This window comes from Dipodomys spectabilis, unplaced genomic scaffold (assembly GCF_019054845.1).
Source record: "Dipodomys spectabilis isolate Male_0828 unplaced genomic scaffold, ASM1905484v1 ptg000241l, whole genome shotgun sequence".
NCBI lineage: Eukaryota > Metazoa > Chordata > Mammalia > Rodentia > Heteromyidae > Dipodomys > Dipodomys spectabilis.
The window spans coordinates 5561223-5583098 of NW_024870918.1; the positions used below are offsets into that span (position 1 = coordinate 5561223).

At 35.7% G+C, this 21876-nt stretch overlaps 1 protein-coding gene across 2 annotated transcripts in view; it reads left to right on the forward strand.

Moving 5' to 3' along the window:
* Smc5 (structural maintenance of chromosomes 5) overlaps positions 1-21876 on the forward strand; it is an 80404-nt gene that overhangs the window by 41386 nt on the left and 17142 nt on the right. For both annotated transcript variants that reach the window (XM_042699347.1, XM_042699348.1), the window contains exons 10-17: positions 2286-2440; positions 4251-4364; positions 7617-7711; positions 8306-8438; positions 11792-11965; positions 12502-12671; positions 17052-17175; positions 18053-18175. In XM_042699347.1, coding sequence (XP_042555281.1) covers positions 2286-2440; positions 4251-4364; positions 7617-7711; positions 8306-8438; positions 11792-11965; positions 12502-12671; positions 17052-17175; positions 18053-18175 — 1088 coding nt within the window. The remainder of the gene's footprint in view (positions 1-2285; positions 2441-4250; positions 4365-7616; positions 7712-8305; positions 8439-11791; positions 11966-12501; positions 12672-17051; positions 17176-18052; positions 18176-21876) is intronic.

Consider the following 21876-nt stretch of genomic DNA (forward strand, 5'->3'; position numbering starts at 1 on the left):
TCCTCTTAGCCTTCAAGTGCTGTAGTTTTGCTCCTTGACGTAAGTAGTTTTATCTTAGATCTTACATTTTATCTTTTCAATAAATACCCATTCTCATTATAATTCCTCAAACTATTACATTAATGTAGCATATTACATCTATAACAGAGAGAGACAGAAAGAGGGTTTTTTTGGTTTTTAATAAGTTGTCCTCTTTTCTTTCTTTTTTTTTTTTTTTGCAGGGGGTGTGTGGGGGGAGGGGTCCGGTTGTGGGGCCTGAACTCTGGGCCTGGGCGCTGTCCCTCAGCTCTTCAGCTCAAGGCTAGTGCTTTACCACTTGAGCCACAGGGCCACTTCCGGCTTTTTTCTTTTTGCTTATGTGGTGCTAAGGAATCGAACCCAGGGTCTCAGGCATGCAAGGCAAGCGCTCTACCACTGAGCCACCTTCCCAGCCCAGAGGGTCTTTTGTTGTTGTTATTTTTTGTTTTTGTTGTTTTGCCAGTGCTGGGGCTTGAACTCAGGGCCTAGAGACTGTCCCTGAGCTTCGTTTGCTCAAGGCTAGCACTGTACCACTTAAGCCACAGTGCCACTTCCAGTCATTTCTGTTTATATGGTACTGAGGAATCAAACCCAGTGCTTCATGCATGCTAGGCAAGCACTCTACCACTAAGCTACATTTCCAGCCCAAGAGTGCCTTTTTTATTTAATGTTTTTATTGTTATAAAGATGATGTACAAAAGTACTGCAGTTACATAAGTCAGGTAAAGAGTACATTTCTTTTTGGACACTGTCACCCCTCCTCTTGTTGTTCTCTCTCAGATTTACCCTCCATCCCCACCCACAAGTTGTATAGTTCATTTTCCACATAGTATCTAGTGAGTACCACTAGAGAAAAGTTCACTTTTTGTTTCTCCATTTCTGTGCCTCACGAAGACAGATAAATGAACAAGACAAAAAAAAGAAAAAGAAAAAACCTCTTGTTTCCTTTTCCTGGAGTTCATTTTGAAAAGTACTATTTTATGTGATCAGATGCACATAGATGTTTTGCTCTTCTTCTAAGAGTATCCTCCTTTAGAGAGTGCCATTTAACAATTACCAGTACTGGGGCTGGGAAGGTGGCTCAGTGGTAGAGCGCTTGCCTTGCATGCCTGAGGCCCTGGGTTTGATTCCCCAGCACCACATAAGCAAAAAGAAAAAAGCCGGAAGTGGCGCTGTGGCTCAAGTGGTAGAGCGCTAGCCTTGAGCTGAAGAGCTGAGGGACAGCGCCCAGGCCCAGAGTTCAGGCCCCACAACCGGACCCAAAAAAAACAAAAATTGCCAGTACTTATGTATTTTGTAAGCTAAGATACTAGTACAGTACTTCAGTACTTCATCCTCTAGTTTTTATGTTTTCAAGGCTGAAAGCATCTGTATTTTACTGAGAATCATAATTAATTTTTGTCTTCTATGAGTTGATTAGACCACTATTAGCCCCACCATTTGAATTGGCTTTTATTTTTTTTGGTGGAAAACAAACAATTACTACACTTTCTCTTGAATTCTTGGCCTTTTACCTTCCTTCTGGCTTGCTATCTAGGCCTACTAGCATAGTTGTCATCTGAGATTTTTCTCACACCTCCATTGAATAAATCTACCTATTTCTGAATTCCATGTTATCTTCCTCTTTTATACCTATTCAGAAGACCTAAAAAGAGACAGGGATCAATTTGAATGTCTTTATATCACTGAGAGTATTTTTAATTCATTATATACTTCTCTTAATTTTATTTAATTTTAATTTTTTTGGGGTGGGGGGGTCCAGTCATGGTCCTGAACTCGGCCTGGGTGCTGTCCCTCAGCTCTTCAGCTCAAGACTAGCACTCTACCGCTTGAGCCACAGCGACTTTTTTTTTTCTGCTTATGTGGTGCTGAGGAATTGAACCCAGGGCCTCATGCATGCAAGACAAGCGCTCTACCACTGAGCCACCTTCCCAGCCCTTAATTTTATTTTATATACAGTGCTAGGTTGAAAGTAATTTTTCCTTAAGAATATTGAAAGCCTATTGCCATTATCTTCTGATAGGAAAGCTAGTGTTTTTCTCATTCTTTTCATTGGTGATCTGTTGTATTTTTCTGATAACTTGAAGATCTTTTATCTCAGGTGTTAGGAGTTGGAATCATTTATCCAGGCCAGACTTTTTCTTTTACTAACTACTTGCTGCATGGTGTTTATAAACCTCTGATCCAGGATATTCCTCTATACTATTTTAATAGATTGTCTCACTGATAGACATTTTTGAAGAAATAATGTTTTGTTTTGATTCTAGATGTGGATGGCCATATTACACGTTTTGATAACCTTATGCATCAAAAGGAAGATAAACTGAGACAGAGATTCCGGGATACATATGATGCTGTTCTGTGGCTGAGAAATAATAGAGATAAATTTAGACAAAGAGTCTGTGAGCCCATAATGCTTACGGTGAGATACTTCATTCATCTAGGTAGTTTTACCACTATGATCATTGTAGATTTTTGTTGTTTTAAAAATTCTTAGTTGGGCTGGGAAGGTGGCTCAGTGGTAGAATGCTTGCCTTGTATGCATGAGGCCCTGGGTTTGATTCCTCAGCACCACATAAACAGAAAAAGCCAGAAGTGGGGCTGAGGCTCAAGTGGTAGAGCGCTAGCCTTGAGTTGAAGAGCTGAGGGACAGCACCCAGGCCCAAGTTCAGACCCCACAACCGACAAAAAAAAAAAAAAAAAGAATTCTTAGTCCTGTTAACACTTGGTTTTTCATTATTGAACTTAATGATGTCTTGACATAAGAATCCATATATGAGGGCTGGGAAGGTGGCTCAGTGGTAGAGCGCTTGCCTTGCATGCCTGAGGCCCTGGGTTCAGTTCCTCAGTACCACATAAGCAAAAAGAAAAAGCCGGAAGTGGTGCTGTGGCTCAAGTGGTAGAGCACTAGCCTTGAGCTGAAGAGCTGAGGGACAGTGCCCAGGCCCAGAGTTCAGGCCCCACAACCGGACCCAAAAAAAAAAAAAAAGAATCCATATATGAGCTTTTAAAATAAGTGTTGATTATTGAAGCTAATGATTGTCACAAACCTGTGAACTTTTTTCTAGAAAGAAACATGACACTGATAGTTTAGTATACAAAAATCATGCATAAAATTAGAATGCTTGACTGGTTCTTAGATTATAGAAAATATTAGATAAAAACTTGCTGAAAAGGTAGAAAACTACTTTAAATAAAAATGTTGAGGTCTGGGAAGGCGGCTCAGTGGTAGAGTGCTTGCTTTGTATGCTTTAGGCCCTGGGTTCGATTCCTCAGCACCACATAAGCAGAAAATAAAAAAGCTGGAAGTGGTGCTATGGCTCAAGTGGTAGAGCACTAGCCTTGAGCTGAAGAGCTGAGGGACAGCACTCAGGCCCAGAGTTCAAGCCCCATGACCAGACCCAAAAAAAAGAAAGAAAATTATCTGCTCTTTAAAAAAGGGGGGCATTTTGTTGGATGCAAGTGGGCTCACACCTGTAATCTCAACTACTCATTAGGCTGAGACCTGAAGATCACAGTTTGAAGCAATCCTGGGCAGAAAAGTTCAAGTAGTATATTGCCAATTAACTAGCTGGAGATTTATCTGAAGGGTAAAGTGCCAGCCATTGAGCAACAAGCAGAGTATAAGACACTGAGTTCAGTCCTTGATACCAGAACCTAAGGGGAGAAGGGATGATTTGTAAGGATTTTGAACATGAAACAAAGTATTTGGTGACTCATTGATAATTGTGATCAAGAATAGATGAAATTATATTCGGCAAATACTTTAACAAAGTATGGCCTTGATGTAATAAGATCATTTTCATCTGAAATGTAAAATGATTCGTTTGGCTATGTCATAAAAAAATGAAAAACCATATTAATAATATTTTAGATATAGATACATAGATTTAAAACTTAGCCAAAGTGACTACTTTTGCTAGACTTTTTTTTTTCAAAAAAATGCACCGCAGATCTTTGCAGAATTCATGGAATGTTTATCTTAGAAAAATTAGTATATACATACTGTATTCTTTTTTACTCAGGTAATTCAAATCTTAGCTCTTATTTAATTTTATTTGTAGCAAATTCAAATGGATGTCTGGAAATGACCCCTCAGTACCATGTCATTCTTTTTTTGTCTTTCTTATGTATTAAACTTAATTTAGTAAATAAATATAAGAACAATGTAGCATTCTTACAATTAGTGGACTTCATGAAATCAACTTATTTTTAATTCTTTGTTGTTTTAGATCAATATGAAAGATAATAAAAATGCCAAATATGTTGAAAATCACATTCCATCTAATGACTTGAGAGCCTTTGTTTTTGAAAGTCAAGAGGATATGGAGATTTTCCTCAGAGAGGCAAGTACTAACCAACATACACATTGGTTCATATGGCACTTAATTTTAGCACTAATTTTAAGTTTTGTTTTTATTATCTTTAAGTAGTTTTACAAACAGTTTACCATTCAACAAATCAGTTTATAAGTACAAGGTCACCTCTTGGTCATTCTAACCAAACCAACTCTTCCACTCAATTTTCCTAGTTTCATTGGATATGCATTAAATATTATGACTGGATTTTCCCCATTTCCTTCCCCTCTTCATTCGTCTATCCCTCTACCTTTTGACTTCTTCCCTTTTGAATTCCAGTTTCCTGATACCTGATACACAGTTAAGTTCTTCTAAGAAATAACACCATTTGAATTCTTGCCTTTAAATACTGTACTTCGATTAATACATTTGTGTACATTTACTTACAACCTCAGGTGTGTGTATTTGTATATATATATGAATTGGATCTAGCTTTTACATCTGAGAGACAACAAATATCCTTTATCTTTTTGGACCTGACTTCACTTAAAATAATTTTTTACAGGTCTATCCATTTCTTTGCAGATGTGTTACATGATTCTTACTAATGGATAAGTAAAATTCCATTGTATATGTAAACCACATTTTCTTGAGTTATTTTTTCCGTTGAAGGGCATTTGGGCTCTTTCTGTACCTTGGCTAGTATGAATAGTGCAGCAATGAACATGGTTGTGCAAGTGGCTTTATTGTATTCTGATTTGTATATTCTTTTGGATAAATGCCCAAGAGTGGTATTGCTAAATCATAGAGTTTTGTTTTTGGGGAATTTCCAAACTGCTTCCCAGACTGACTGAGCAAGTTTACATTTCCACCTGTAGTTCATTAGAGTTCCTTTTCCCCACATCTGGATCTGTTCCCACAAACAGCATCTGTTGTTTGTATTCTAATTGGGATAAGATGGAATCTTAATGTTTTGAATTGCATTTCATTTATGACCAGACGTGTGGAAAAGTTCTTCATGTATTTATTGCCTATTTTTACTTCTAAGTCTGTTTAGCTCATTTGCCCATTTATTAATTGAGTTGTTGGTTCTTTGAGGATTTAGAGCTCTGTGTTTTATGGTTATCTGGCCATTGTCTGACATATAGATGGCAAAGACTTCTCATTCTGTAGGTCTTTTTATCTGTCTGTAAGAACATTGAAGCATGCGCAGCAATATGTAATTAGATAATTTCTGTTTGGAAATGGCCAGCATATCCTGTACCAAATACCTTACATTGTATCAGAACTGGAAAGGGTGTTTCTTCTACCTTTTGTTGAGTTTTGGCATTATTGCTTCCATGCTGTATTATGGAACTTATCAGTGAGAATGTCCAGGTCTTGAGTGTCTTTGCATTATTATGTTACAAATTTGGCAGTATATTTGCATTCAAGCAGTTTTTCTAGTTTATCTAATTTATCTAGTTTATCTAGATAAAGTATTTCAATATAATAAATCAAGTATTTCAAAATAAAGTATTTCAATATATAAAGTATTTCAAATAAAGTATTTCAAAATATTGTCTATTTAATGTTTAATCTTTCACCACTAAGCCTGTCAGTGAGTATTTTATTTAAGGCACTGCATAATTCAGTTCTAGATTTCAATTTAATTTTATTTTAATCTGCTAAAATTTGTCATCTGTTCATCATGATGATAGTTTTCTTGCATGTATGTATGTATGCTGCTTTAAAGTTGTTATTTTCTAATTCCAGCCTTTGAGTTCATATGAAGTTAGTTTCTCTTAACTATGTATAATATCATTTTTTTCTTATACATAGTAATTCTTTTTTTTTGGTCCGGTCTGGGGCCTGAACTCTGGGCCTGGGCGCGGTCCCTCAGCTCTTCAGCTCTTCAGCTCAAGGCTAGCGCTCTACCACTCGAGCCACAGCTCCACTTCTGGCTTTCTTTTTGCTTATGTGGTGCTGAGGAATCGAACCCAGGGCTTCATGCATGCAAGGCAAGCGCTCTACCACTGAGCCACCTTCCCAGCCCTAATTCTTTTTATTGTACATGAAATTGTAGATAATTGTCAAGACATACTCACTTTAAAGAGACAAGCAGACAGTTAACTCAGCTGGACTCAATCTATATCCTGTATATTGGTTACCAACTGAAGTTTCCATTCAGTGTTTTTCAGCTTTCTGTTTTCACATATTTCCACCTCGAATTTGTCAATACCTTTATAGCTTATAGATCACTTAAGAATTTAAACATAATTTTTATTAATATATATTTTTATTGTAAAGATACTGTACAGAGGTTACAGTTACATGAGTAAGATAATGAATACCTTTCCTGCCAAGCACTGTTACCCCTCCTTTGTTTTTCTGCTACCATTCCATCCCTTCCCCTCTCCCACCCCCCTAACCTCCCTCAAGTTATAAAGTTCTTTTTCAACATAGTGTCTTGTATATCTCATTGCTACAATGGGTCCACCTGTATCCTTATTTTAGCATTTTGTTATTTCCCTTTCCCTCCCCAAATTAGAAAAATGAAACAAATTTATATACAAATTTTTGAGGCTTTTCATTTTGTAACACCTTCTAAGAATTTATCATCAGTATAGCCATTATTGTTTCCACAAATAACATCCTGTGAGCCAGAAGCTTGCAGCTTTCTACCTGAATTCCATTTCTGTTCCCATACTGCAAATTGGGAAATTCCCTCAAACCATAAGCCACATAAACACAAATCTCACTCACCTGATGCTGTCCTCTGCTTCTAGATGTCAGTTACCTCCAGCTTCTATTTCTCATGCTGTCCTCTTGCTTCTAGATGTCAGGTACACTCCAGCTTCTATTTCTCTAGTGCCTTCTCGTGATAGTTAAAATTTTTTGCCCAGAGCTTATAATCATTTTTAGACAAGTTAGCCCAATACAAGAAAATCTGCTCTTAATGAAAATATTCTTTTCCCTTTTGTATTATTTTGAAGTAAATCTCAAATTTCAACACTTACCTCTTAAAAATAAAAAAGGGACTCTTGCCATGTGTGGAGGATCACAAGTTTATAGCTAGGCTGAATTATCTAGCAAGATCATTTCCAAACAAAAGAGGGGGGAGAGGGGGGGAAGAAATTGTCTCTTTGTAAAAGTATATAACTGCTACAATAACATCACAGTAAAATTTTCTCCTAATCAAATATCAAGTATTCAAATTTCTTATCCCATGAATGCCGGTAGCAAAATGGCAACTTTACAAATTACTTTTATTGCAAGTGTATAATAATGAAAATAATCTTGGCTTTCCCATACACTCAGGTTCGTGACAATAAAAAACTAAGAGTAAATGCTGTTATGGCTCCCAGGATTTCATATGCAGACAAAGCACCTTCCAGATCTCTGAATGAACTAAGGTAAGTCTTGACTATATTCTAAAAATTAATTTTAAAATAATCATCTTTTTGTCATATATTTGTTATAAGCTGTTTCTCTTTTTTAGGATAGCTAAACTAGGAAATGTGACATCCTATGCCATATAGATTACATTTTAGTCAGAAGAACAATATTGAACTATCTAATAAAAGATACTAAAATATTCTTTCTAGAGATAAGAGTTGAACTTTCATTTACCATTGTCAAAACAATTTATATTCTGCTTATTGCTTATTTGCTACTTCAGATTTTTTTAAAAAACGATTTCTTTTTTTTTTTTTTTTTTTATGGTCGGCCATGGGGCTTGAACTCTGGGCCTGGGCGCTGCCCCTCAGCTCTTCAGCTCAAGGCAAGCACTCTACCACTTGAGCTACAGCGCCACTTCCGGTTTTCTGGTGGTTTATTGGAGATAGGAGTCTCACAGTCTCTCCTGCCCGGGCTGGCTTTGAACCGTGATCCTCAGATCTCAGTCTCCTGAGTAGCTAGGATTACAAGCGTGAGCCACCAGCGCCCGGCTTTAAAACAATTTCTTAAGAACAAAAAATCATCAGTATCTTTTCCTTTTCTTTTTTCAGACAATATGGATTTTTCTCTTACTTACGAGAATTATTTGATGCACCTGACCCTGTAATGAGTTATCTTTGTTGTCAGTATCATATTCATGAAGTTCCTGTCGGGACTGAAAGGACCAGAGAAAGAATTGAGCGGGTGAGAAAGTACAGATGCATTACCAGAATCACAGTTTTGTTAAAATTACTTGTTTAAAGTAAAACAAAAAGTACTAGAAGTTTTAAATAAGTATTATTGGTTTTATAAACTATGGTAGTTGTGTTGACTACTTTATGACAAAAGTGATACAGAATTTATTAGTTTAAGCATAAATTTAGAGTAATTGAATAAAGTTAAAACTTGCAAAGAATTATCTAGATATTCTGACCTGATTCTGCCTTGTTTGATAAACCTGTGTTCATTCCTATTTTAGTTGTTACCATTCTTTTATTCTAGATTATATTTCAAACACATTATACTTCAGAAAGGTAGGCTAGAGTATAGAATTGTTTTAGTAAATATTCTTCTTAAAGCTTTAAGATTATTTCAATATTTAAATGAACACATCTCACTTTTTTCTTTTTGTTTGTTTTTTTTTTATCTGTTACCTCTTTTTTTTAAAATTTTTTGTGAACACACTGTACAGAGAGGTTACAATTACATGGGCAGGTTAATGCGTACATTTCTTATCAAGCATTGCAGCCTCCTCCTTTGTTTACCTTTCACATCCCTTCCCAGCCTCCCCCCCCCCACCCAATCCTCCCCGCCTTCCCCCCCCCCCCCACTAACATTGTAAAGCTCGTTTTCGACATGACAACTTGTACTTCTCATTGTTGCAACAGGTCCACCTGTATCCTTAAACAACTGGTTTTTCCCCATCTCCTCCACAAGTTATACTGACATCAAATATAGTGAAAGCAGGGGTTATACTGTGGGGGAGGGACATACAAAGCAACAAAGAGATAATCTTATAAATGTGTTAGAAACACATGCATGAAAGAAAAAAACATTAAAATACACATCTAAGGGTTCATTTTCCTGACATCACATTATCTGACCTTTTCCGCTTGACTCATACATATACTAGATATTACAAATAAGGGAAACCATGGGACCTACGTTTCTTTGGGTCTGGCTTACTTCACTTAATATAATTTTTTCCAAGTTTTTCCATTTCCTAACAAATGGGGCAATGTCATTCTTTCTGCACATCTCACTTTTTTCTATACTAGTATATAGCCTTAGAAATTCTTAGTTCCTACATTCTTCTAAAGATGTTTGAAATTTTCTTCTTAAAAGTAATTTTATGTCACCAAACCATGTGTGATTTTATTATGAGCAGAAATAGAGAATATGTCTTTCTCAACAGATTTTTCTATAACACCAAGTTGCCATATTAATACTTCATATAGATCATGAGAACTTAACTATTATTTATAATACAATTTATTTTCTTTTTTTAATTATCTTTAGGTAGTTGTACAAAGGGGTTGACATTCAACAAAGCATTTTATGAATACCATTCCTCTCTCTCAGTGTCACCCCTTTGATACAATTTTCTAATCAGTGTGCCAGTATTTCTATGATCACTCATTTTGGCTCTGTTCTTCACTAACAGGATAGAAGTGAGGAGTTTTCCAATTCATTTTTCAAAAATGAGTTACTTAAAACAAAATGCCTGTCTTTGAGTTAAACATTAAATCATAAAGTAGTTGATCATTGGAGTAACCCAAAAATAGAACTCTCCATGTTGATGTAATTCTCTCATATCTTAATTCAGTGAGGTTTAGAAACTAGACAACACCATTTATAGACCAAACTAATTTGTTTGATGTCTTCAGGAATAGTTAGAGCTAATTTTAAAAATAAATAAGAGTAGTAAAAATTCTTTATTGATTCAGAAAGACAACAGAATGCTTGATAAGGCTTTCATTCTTTTTTTTTTCCTTTTGTCAGTCCTGGGATTTGAACTCTGGGCCTGGGTGCTATCCCTGAGCTATTTCACTCTAGGCTAGTGCTCTATCACTTGGAGCCACAGCTCCACTCTGGCTTTGTCTTTGCTTATTGGAGATAAGAGTCTCACGGACTTTCCTGCCTAGGCTGGCTTCAAGCTATGATCCTCAGATCTCAGCCTCCTGAGTAGCCAGGATTACAGGTGTAAGCTACTGGCACCTGGCTGGCTTTCATATTTTTACTTTGTTGCAGAAAGGGGCGATTGCTATACTTGGAAAATCTTTTTATTTCAATAATGCTTCCAAGTGGAATTGTTTTTATTATTTTATGTACTTTTAACATTTTAAGTCACCTAGAGAACTTTAATACTATGTTTTATAGAGAGATAATATTCAACTCATATAATTTACATTGAAACTAAAATTAATTCTTCTCATCCCCTATACTTCTGTTCAGGTAATTTTCATTTACCTTAATTCTTTGATGTTATCTAAGTGATAAATTTTTTCTAGCACTCCTCTTCTACCTATCCCCAAGGTCCTAGGGATTGAACATAGGGCCTGTGCATGCTACTCAGGCAAGCATTCTACTATTGAACTACATTTCTAGTCCACATAATGACTTCTAAAATTCTTAAGCACACTGAATATTTCTTAGTATCTGATTGTCCCAATACCCAACTTAGAGCTGTGTTGTATAAAAAAAACTTAAATTATGCTGAAAATTTTTTCAGTCATTTGTGCATATATTAAAGATACATTATGAAGTTTCCAGAATTTGGTAAATCCTTGGGATTATGTTAGCTAGCCATCTTTCAGAATATGTATATCTTTAAGTCCTCTATTTCATGTACAGATATTGGTAATAATTGCTTCTTTCTTTGAATAAGAATACATTTGAAAAAATCTCATTAATAGAAGTATGGCCCATAGCACCCAAAAGGAGGATTTTGGTTTGGTTTTTGTCATGCTGGGGATTAAACTCAGCCCTCACACATGTTAGATAAGCATCATACTGTTGAGCTACATCCACAGCTTCTAAATATATATTACTTAGTGTATATTTTATTATTTTAACATTTTAGCTTCTCCTATAGTGAGTAAGTCTATTTATAGAATTATTTCCCCATTAATCTCTACAGTCCTTTGGTTAAATTGTTGGCCTCGTTGGCTTGAAATGTCCTTTTTGCAGGAAATGATCTTTCTTAGTTTCTCTGGTCAGTTCAAATCCCTGTTAAAACTAATTTTCATGAAATTTGAATAGATAAATATCTAGTCATTCCCTTTATTCTAAATTATTCAGAATTTAGGAAGCTAATTTATCTCTTTTAACCAAGGCACAATAGTATTGGATGTACCTTTAGAGATTGGGAAAAAGTAAGTATGTGTTATACATATTTGAATAATATAATCAAAAGAAGGAGAGAGTAAAAAGTACATTTAGTGCATTTTGATACTCCCATAATTTTCTTGGTTTGTGTTTTTAATTTTTTTGTTCCTTAAAACATGTTTTATTAGATGTTTTTTTAGATGTTTACAGATTCTTGTTTTATATTATAGGTAATAAAAGAAACTCGTTTAAGACAAATTTACACAGCAGAAGAAAAGTATGTGGTGAAAACTTCTTTTTATTCAAACAAAGTTATTTCTAGTAACACATCCCTTAAAGTTGCCCAGTTCCTCACAGTTACTGTAGATCTAGAGCAAAGAAGACACTTGGAAGAACAACTAAAGGTTAGTCCGTTTGATTATTAGAAAAGAATATGAAATGGGGACTGGGAGTATGGCCTAGTGGTAGAGTGCTTGCCTAGCATGCACAAATCCCCGGCCTGGGTTCGATTCCTCAGTACCAGATAAACAGAAAAAGCCAGAATTGATGATGTGACTCCAGTGGTAGAGTGTTAGCCTTGAACAAAAAGAAGCTCAGGGACAGTGCCCCAGCCCTGAGTTCAAGCCCCAGACCTGGGGGAAAAAAATGTGAAATGGATTTCTGAAGAATGAGTCTCTAGAATTTTTAAAAAATTGTTAACAGGGCTGGGAAGGTGTCTCAGTGGTAGAGCGCTTGCCTTGCATGCCTGAGGCACTGGGTTCAATTCCTCAGCACCACATAAGCAAAAAAAGAAAAAAGCCAGAAGTGGTGCTATGGCTCAAGTGGTAGAGCGCTAGCCTTGAGCTGAAGAGCTGATGGACAGCGCCCAGGCCCAGAGTTCAGGCCCCATGACCGGACCCCAAAAAAAAAAAAATTGTTAACAATTTTTCTTATCTCATAGGAAATTAATAGAAAATTGCAAGCAGTGGACTCAGGATTGATTGCTTTGCGTGATACAAACAAACATCTAGAACACAAAGACAATGAACTTAGACAAAAGAAGAAGGAACTTCTTGACAGAAAAACCAAGAAGAGGCAACTGGAACAAAAACTTAGTTCCAAGCTAGAAAGGTATCTTTCGGCCTTTTTTTCATGGTAGAGGAATCACAAAATATTGCATGGCTTGATTACTCATTAAACCCTTTAAAGACAGCATATTTCCCACAAGCACATTTTGTTATAATTTTTGAAGTATATGTGTGTAAGCGGGGGGATTATTTATTCATTACATAGTTGTACTTTTTGATACAGAGTCTCACTGTGTAGTTTTATCTAACCTCAAACTTATGATTCTCCTGTCTGCTTCCCAAGTGCCTGTCTGCATGTAATATCTAAAGTTTTATTTTTTTTTTCTGTTCAAATACAGTTTGATAGAGTAAGGAACAGTGAGACTGAATTATTTTGGTTTTTTGTACATAATTTAAAAATTAGTAAGTTCCCTGTAGAGGTGATATTCATTACATTAGAAAATAAAAACTGAGTATTTAAATTATTAATTCATTTAAAAATAAATTCATATGTTAACATAAAACATTTTTCTAAATAAAGTATATTTAGTGAGGAGAGTAACATTATTGAATGTTTTTGTAAATACCTTTAAAGTCAATAAGTTTTTTCAATCTCCTTTTGTATTCAATCTATTCTGAGATATTTTGCTAGAAATAAAAATGAAATAAGTCAGCCTTCATTAGTTTGGAAATGCAGGAATATTTTAATGCACTTTTCAACTAATTGTGGATATACTTTAATGCCATATCAAAATTTACCAAGAGTAGGTGGTTAAATTTTAATTGCAGTATGGAATATGAAATCATATTTCAAGACAGTGAACTTTATGCTATATTTTAAATGACTCTTTACTCAAGAGTGATTTTTTTGGGGAGGGAGGGGCGGTTGTGGGGCCTGACACTGGGCCTGGAGACTGTTCCTCAGCTCTTCAGCTCAAGGCTAGCACTCTACCACTTGAGCCACAGCGCCACTTGCGGCTTTTTTCTTTCTGCGTATGTGGTGCTGAGGAATTGAACCCAGGGCCTCATGCATGCAAGGCAAGTGCTCTACCACTGAGCCACCTTCCCAGCCCTCAAGAGTGATTTTTGTTCCATAAATATATTGCTCATTCGAAACATTTTTCACCAATGTTATTTTAAATGTTGACCTATTTTATTATATAATACCAAAGAAAAGAGCACAGTAATATCCCATAGTAAGTTATTAAAAATTGGGAAGCTATCAAGCTCATGGTCTTAGCAAATTTCCTAAAATTTAATTTTAATTTGAAAGCTTTACTTTTATCATTTGGCAACAAATGATAAACCAGTTATTTGAAATGATAAGTGATTTTATTCTTTTTAGGAAAGGAAAATTACCAAACAAGTATGAAGTAATCAGCTTATCTTTCTTTCAAGTAAAACTGACATTCTCTATTTATTTTAAGTATCTGGTCTAGCTCCGAAGTTAAAAATAACATGAAGTGCTTTTCCTTGTAATAACTAGTATGTTTGTATAGAACAGAAATGGTCAGTAAGTACAGTGTACATCCTTTTTCATCACACAGTGTTAGAAAATATCTAGCCAAAATTTGAGATTTTATAAAAATCTAGTTTCTTTCCGTCAAGAATATTCCTAGGCAAATCTGGCATTTTTGAGAATTTGAATGCAAGGGATGATGAACTTAATGACTACTACCTCCTTCTTGTTGCTATTACCTTGTTTCATTCTAAAGCTTGCTTCTACTTTCACAACTTCAGTGCAAATGTCAACAGTGAAGAGGGCAAGGATGTCCTGTTACTATTAAGAAAATAGATTTGGCCTTGCATTTCCCTTCAAGTAATTTTAGGGATCTCCAGGAAACCATTAGCCATATTTATATGTCAGTTGAGTTCAAAGTGGTGAAAGAGAGGGAGGAAAGGTATTGACAGAAACATTGACAAAATAGTCCATTTTCTTACCAGATGTGCCAGAGTAATAGGGAGATAGGAAGTAACTTTGATTCTTACAGAATAGCTGGGTTTATCTCACTCATTCAGTTTCATTCTTCCTTGTTAAGATTGTCATCTTTGCCACAGTGGTTCCATGTGAAAAGTCTTTTTCCAAAAGAAAAAACTAGTCACCTACTGGGAAAGCCCAGTAGCCAGTCTCAGAACTGATTATAACTCTTAGCTTTGGATTTCTGTGATTTGTAGAAATTTGAATATGTCTGATAGGACAGTATCTACTAGAGGAAAGGAAGATGGCTCCCAAGTAAAGCTTTTCCCAGAGGCCCCCAGGATAACCTAAACTTTTTGCTCTTGTTCTTTGTTGTTCTTACAAGCTCTTACCCAGAGAAAGAAAGTAGAGATTTGCTATATAATCAAAATCTAATAATAAATGATAACTCATTGTCTTGAATTAGATATATTTACTTTGGCCTAATATATTATGCGTTCCTAAACAATTCATAAGTTACGGAAGTGGAAATATGTCTCAGAGTGCCATCCTTGAATCGAAAGAGCTAAAGCAAGAGCTTGAGACCTTGAGTTCAAGCTCCACTACCACAAGAGTAAACAAATTCATAAATTGAATTATATTTGAAGTGTGGAAAGAAAATTCCCCCTTCATTTTCTTTTTTTTTTTTTTTAATTTAATTTTATTTTATTTGAGAACATACTGTACAGAGGGGTTACAATTACATGGGCAGGATAATGCATACATTTCTTACCAAGCATTGCAGCCTCCTCCTTTGTTTACCCTTCACCTCCCTTCCCAGCCTCCCCCCTTCCCCCTCCCCCTTCATTTTCATCTTTTTAAAAAAGCCTCATTTTCTATTAGCTTGTTTTTAAATTAGTAATTTAATTTCCTTGATTAATGTAACTTTGTTGCTTAAAATAAAATATATATAGTCTGTATGCCTAGATTTTTTTAAGCTGCATTTGGGTTGGTTGGTACGCACCTTGCTGAGGCTGAGACAGGAGGACCTCACGTTTAAGGCAAGCTTGAACTAAGACCCTGTTTCAAAACAAAAAAAAAGTCTTAAAGCCTCAATTTACCTGTACTGTGTGACTTTAGACTCACTGTCTAAAAGGGAACTTTGTTGGGTATAATCCAAGATATTCAGAAAACAAATGAAGAAAGATGTTGGTCTGAGGCCAGCTCTTACAAAATGTAGACCCTATTTGAAAAACACTAAACAAAAAGGACTGGCAGTGTGGCCTCAGTGATATAGTACTTAGAGCTAAAATACCTTAAGTACCCTTAAAAATAATTTTTTAAAAATAATGAACTGTCATAAAATAATGTTAATCTTTTTCAATAAAATGATTTTATACAACTATCCTTAGCCTACTATTTTATTCCTGCTATATTCATTTTGGACAGTTTCCATGGTGACCTAATGAGTGGTTTTACTAACTAGTCTCCTTTCCATTCATCCAGAGTAGAATTGCAGGATATTATATTCTCAAGTCTTTGTCCGTCCTACCATTACTGCATGAAATTAAACACTTCTCCCATTTAGAATAACATTCAGAATCTTCTTGTATCACTCTAGATTATCACTGAATTTCTTCATGCCTATTACTGCTTCCATGCCTCCTCCTTTCTCTATAGAGATAATATGGTATAATGCAGAGAACATGAAGTTTTCTTATCCTTAGAGTAGCTCATCTTAGGTGATAACACTTAAATTTTTTGATCCTTAGGTGTCTTCATCTTTTTAAAAGAGAACATAGGATTATTAACTTATCTTTTTATTCTGTTTTACCTGTCAATCAACTCTTCCTGCTTTAAGCCCAAAGAAAGAGATTACCAATAATTCCTAGTTACATTGATAGTTAAATTATTATTAATAAGTTAGTTAGGGCTGGGTACTATCCTAAGTTTGTTGTGTGTATTACCTTTTTAAAAGCATCTCGGGCTGGGAAGGTGGCTCAATGGTAGAGCGCTTGCCTTGCATGCATAAGGCCCTAGGTTCCATTCCTCAGCACCACATAAGCAGAAAATAAAAAAGCCAGAAGTAGTGCTGTGGCTCAAGTAGTAGAGCGCTAGCCTTGAGCTGAAGAGCTGAGGGACAGCCACCACGCACCACGACCGGACCACAAAAAAAATAAAAAATAAAAATAAAAGTATCTCTACAGCTGTATGAGGGAAGTACTATGATAATCTGCAGCTGATTTACGAAGAAACGGAAACTCTGAAGAATAACTTGTCCAAAGTTGCATTGCTTCTTTTGTTTGTTTGAGGCAGGGTCTCACTGTGTAGCCTACACTGTTCTTAAATTTGGCATCTTCTTGCCTCAGCCTGGGAAATTCTGTTTAATCTCTTCATTGCTAATAAGTGTTTATATCAGTAGTCTAGTTAAAACTTTACACTTTTGAACAGCATTGCTAAATCTTCTAGAAAACTGCAGAAGAATTAGGGCGTTGGGCTCAATTTTTGGGTTTAACCCCTTTCTCTATCCTTATATGTGTCATACAGCATAAAACTGATGGAACAGGACTCTTGCAACCTGGAAGAGGAGGAACGAAAAACAAGTACCAAAATCAAAGAGTTAAATGTTCAGAAAGCAAAACTTGTTACTGAATTAACAAACCTAGTAAAGGTAAGGTATTTTTCTTAATTTTAGATACGTTTTTTAAAGTAGCTGATAGAGCTGGATGCTAGGCTCATGCCTATATCCTAGCTATTCAGGAGGCTGAGATTCTGAACATTGTGGTTTCAAATCAGCTCAAACAGGAAAGTCTGTGAAACTTTACCTCCATTTAACCACCAAAAAAAAGAAAACAACAGCAACAAAAAACCTGGAAGTAGAACTGTGGCTAAAGTAGTGCTATGCTTGATCAAAAAAGTTTAGGGCAGTGCCCAGCCCCTGTGTTCAAGCCCCAGGATGCAAAAAAAAGTATCTGATAGTTGAGATAGCTTTTAGAGGGCTTTAAGAGAGAGATGGTCTTTAAGTATTTTCTCTTCTAGTTGTATATAAGAGATTTTATCATCAGTTTCAGCTTTTTTGGTTACTTGGCATTGTCTTTATAGGTAATAAATAGGTTAACTCATTAAATTATATATTATTCCAGATGACTACTAAATACACAGGAACACACTTTCTAAAAGATTCTCTTTAAAAATTGTTTAAGATGGGGCTGGGAAGGTGGCTCAGTGGTAGAGCACTTGCCTTGCATGCCTGAGGCCCTGGGTTCAATTCCTCAGCACCACATAAGCAAAAAGAAAAAAGCCGGAAGTGGTGCTGTGGCTCAAGTGGTAGAGCGCTAGCCTTGAGCTGAAGAGCTGAGGGACAGCACCCAGGCCCAGAGTTCAGGCCCCACGACCGGACCCAAAAAAAAAAAAATTGTTTAAGCGAAGTATTACAGTAGAAAAGCCACTTTTTGTGAATTACAATTTTATTTTGAGAAAACTGGCTTTTTTATGATTTAAGCACAGATAACATATGAACTAAGTTTTGGGGGGATTTTTCTTCCTAGATTTGTACTTCTTTGCATATGCAAAAGGTAGATTTAATCCTTCAGAATACGACAATGATTTCTGAGAAGAACAAATTAGAGTCAGATTATGTAGCTGCATCTTCAAAACTACGTGTCACAGAGGTAAGATATTTCAAAGTTCCGTGTCTGATCAGTTTGAAAAACCATGTATTATCACTGGACATATGCATTTGTATGCGATATAAGTTTACAAATTTAATGCATCCTGCTTATGAGGAAGCAATATTTGGAACATTTGAGTGGCTGTGTAATCTTGACAATTTACTCTTTTAATATCTGCCGGTGAAATGCTAAATACTTGTACCATGTAGAAGTGAAGAAATGTGATAAAGCACATTAATTTTAATTTAAAGCCAAAGAATATCTGGCCACAATATGGAAGTGATAGTGATATAGTTTTTCAAGCTCCAAAATCCTCTCCCCAAAATAGTACTTAGGATACTATAGCATCAACAAACTCACAGACAATATAGACAGTAGCAAAACTAAGCTTTAAGCTATATCCCTGTTGGTGTAAAAAAATAATAATAATTCTGTGTTCTTTCATGAAGAAGCTGTGGTGTTCTATTGAGCTATTATGTGGTCATGGTTGATTACATCACTGTCCATGTTGCTTAACTCAATCTCCATCCCTCCTGTCTGAGTTTGGGAAACTGCTGATATCATGTCTCTCTACATGTTATCTTTCTGACATTGCCCACTGCCATCTGAGTTATATCCTAAGCATATCCTAAGCATAATCCAAGGAATTCTTGTATAACAAAGATTCTTATCACTCAGTTTTAAAGTGTGCGTGCGTGCTTGCGTGTGTGTGTGTGTGTTGTCTGTCTTCACTTGAACCACAGTTGTACTTCTGACTTTTGGGTAGTTAACTGTGGATAAGGGTCTCAAGATTTTCCTTCCCAGGCTGGCTTCAAACAGGAATTTTCAGCCTTCTGAATAGATAGGATTACAGGCATGAGCCACCAGCACCCATACTCAAGGGATTTTTTTTAATAGGAATCAGTCACAAAGGCTAATCAATATCTGTGAGCTTGTGAATACAACTAGAGAAGTTAAATTAGAGGCAACATCAAAACTCATGTGATACTACTGAGAGAAAGCTCAGAAAATGGAAAAGTAAGTTGCCACCAAGTACTCAGTTTTAGAAGGAAATAGTCCCACGGGGCATAGGAAGTCAGGTCAGCAGTTCTATCTGAAAGCAACTTATATAACTTATATAAGGTGACTCTCCAGACTCGGGCAAGGTCTGATAATGCTGGCATATCTCAAACCAATGGAAATTCCTCTTACTGAAGAGAACTATAACTTTATAACATTAAAAGAAACATTAAAACATGTACTATATAGTCCTAAGTCAAACCATGTAAGCTTAAGCACAATTCTCTGAAAATGGCAGAAAGGAGGAAGTTTCAGTAAAATGAAATTATTTGCTAATTGTTATTATTCCACAGTTATTATCAGGAATATTAATCAATGGGGTGTTTAGGACAGAATTTTGGTACTTATAGTAAGGAGTCAATAGACATTCTCTATCCCCCCAAAAAAACTTATTTCAAACAGGGATATTATATAAGTATTTATACGAAGATAATCTTCCTAAATACTAAAAATATATGCAAAAGAAGGGAAGTGGGCAGGGAGGCGGTAGTAAAGCAGATCACATAAAGATTAAATTTTTTTACTTAATAGAGGACAAAAATCACTGTGGCCTGAAACAGGCAGGTCAAAAGCAAAGCTGGACATGGTAGTACATACTTGTGCAACTGGAAGAAAGCATAGGTAGGAGAATCACTTAAGCTCAGCTTAGGTAAGCATTGTAAGACCCCATCTTTAAAAGAAAAAAAAAAACCCATATCGAAGATGAAACATATTAAATGTAAATGGATATGCTGTGTCTGTTTCAAAATCAAGGCTATCTTGAAGTAAGTTCTAACAATTTGCAAAATATAAAAGGTGCATCTAAAAGAAATGAAGTTTTAAATTGAAGGATATTAGATACAGTCATCTGTTTGGTTGATGGGAAAGTAACTTTGGGCCGTGGGGAGGCTACACAGCCATTGAATTATATGTTTATAATGATGGACTTACAATCTGGAAAATATATGTCAGATATACCGTTAAGTGAACTAAAAAGGACAGACTCCAGGCACCCATGGTTTACCCATGTAATGGTTGTTATTCAGGAGGCTGAGATCTAAAATCTGCAGTTTGAAACCAGACTGGGCAAAAAAAGTCAATGAGACTCTTATCCCCAATTAACCAACAAAAAGCCAAAGGTGGAACTGTGGCTGAAGTGGTAGGGCACTAATACACACACACACACACACACACACACACAATATGGAGGATCATGTACAGTGTGACTGTTCCTATATGCTCACTAAAAAAAAGTGATAAGTTAGAGCCTTTTTAAAAATTATTTATGGTAATAGGAGAAGATAAGGTCAAACTTATTTAAACAAATCCTTTTTCCTACTTTGTATTGATATAGCAAAATAAAATTAATTTTTCTTAAACTTAGCAAAAGCAAAATGAAACATTTGCTTCTAAGTTTGGGGGGACTTGGCATGATTTTTATTAGAGGAAGGAGGTGTGCTGGTGCTGGAACTAGAACCCAGGGCCTGGACACTGTCCCTTAGTTCTTTCACTCTTGGTTGTCACTCTACCACTTGAGTCACAGCTTCATTTCCAGTTTTTGAATGGTTAGTTTTAGAGAAGAATCTCATAGACTTGCTTACCCAGGCTGTCTTCAAACTACTATCCTCAGATCTCAGCCTCTCATAAGCTAGTTTTACATGTGTGAGCCACCAGTATCCAGTTCTCTGGCATTGTTTTAACAGTGTAGCCTCAGGGAGAAAAACAAATATTCCAAGTAACTTAAAACAGAATAATTCAGTTATAAACACAAAAGTTGTATAATGTTTTTCAGTAACTATACGGTAATAATATTTGGCAGGTTATTCTGAAGTAGGTGATAAATGTTAATAGGATTTTCAGCATGAGAAAAACTATTTAGATATAAAGATACTCTGCAGCAGTTGAATTGTTAAACAAACGGTGGTATACATACATATTGAAGATTACTCTCCAACAAAATAAATGAACTACTGAGTCCTGTTCTACTGAGCAAAAGGAACTAATAAGCACCTTCTTCCAGTTAAAAAGATTATACCCTATTTGATTTATGCAGAATGCATAGTGACAGAAGACAAGTCAGTGCTGATCATAAGACTACAGGGGATGGTTTACAGAGGGCCACAAAGGTTTTAAGGGTGTTGATGTATTTATTATTGAATGCACTGGGATGATCTCAAATATATTTGTCTGTACTCATTTAAGTTAGACACTAAATATGTACAGTTTTATGGTTCATCAGTTGTGTCCCCAAAGTTAGTGAATTTTTTAAAGAAAAATGCTGTTAGGTTCTTTTTTAATAAATTGTTATTGAAGTATTTCTTCAGTATGAAATTTTAAAACATATCCTAGAATATGTAGAATAATAGTGAATCCATGTGCTTACTACCCATTTAACAAATTAATACTTAGACATTTCGTTGTAGATTTTTAAACCTTTTGCTATATTCAAATCCTCTTGTACCCTTCCAGATTCATTCCCCAAAAGTCTACCATAGTCTGGCAGTGGTATGTATATGATTTGCTTGACATTTGTCAGAAATGCATCTGTTACATAAAAGTTAGCTGTACTAGTATGTTCCTCCCACCCTGTGGGAGGCTTTCTTAGAAGATACATTTTAGGAAATAGACACTGAACTGTACAGATAAATTTTTTAAAACCTTCT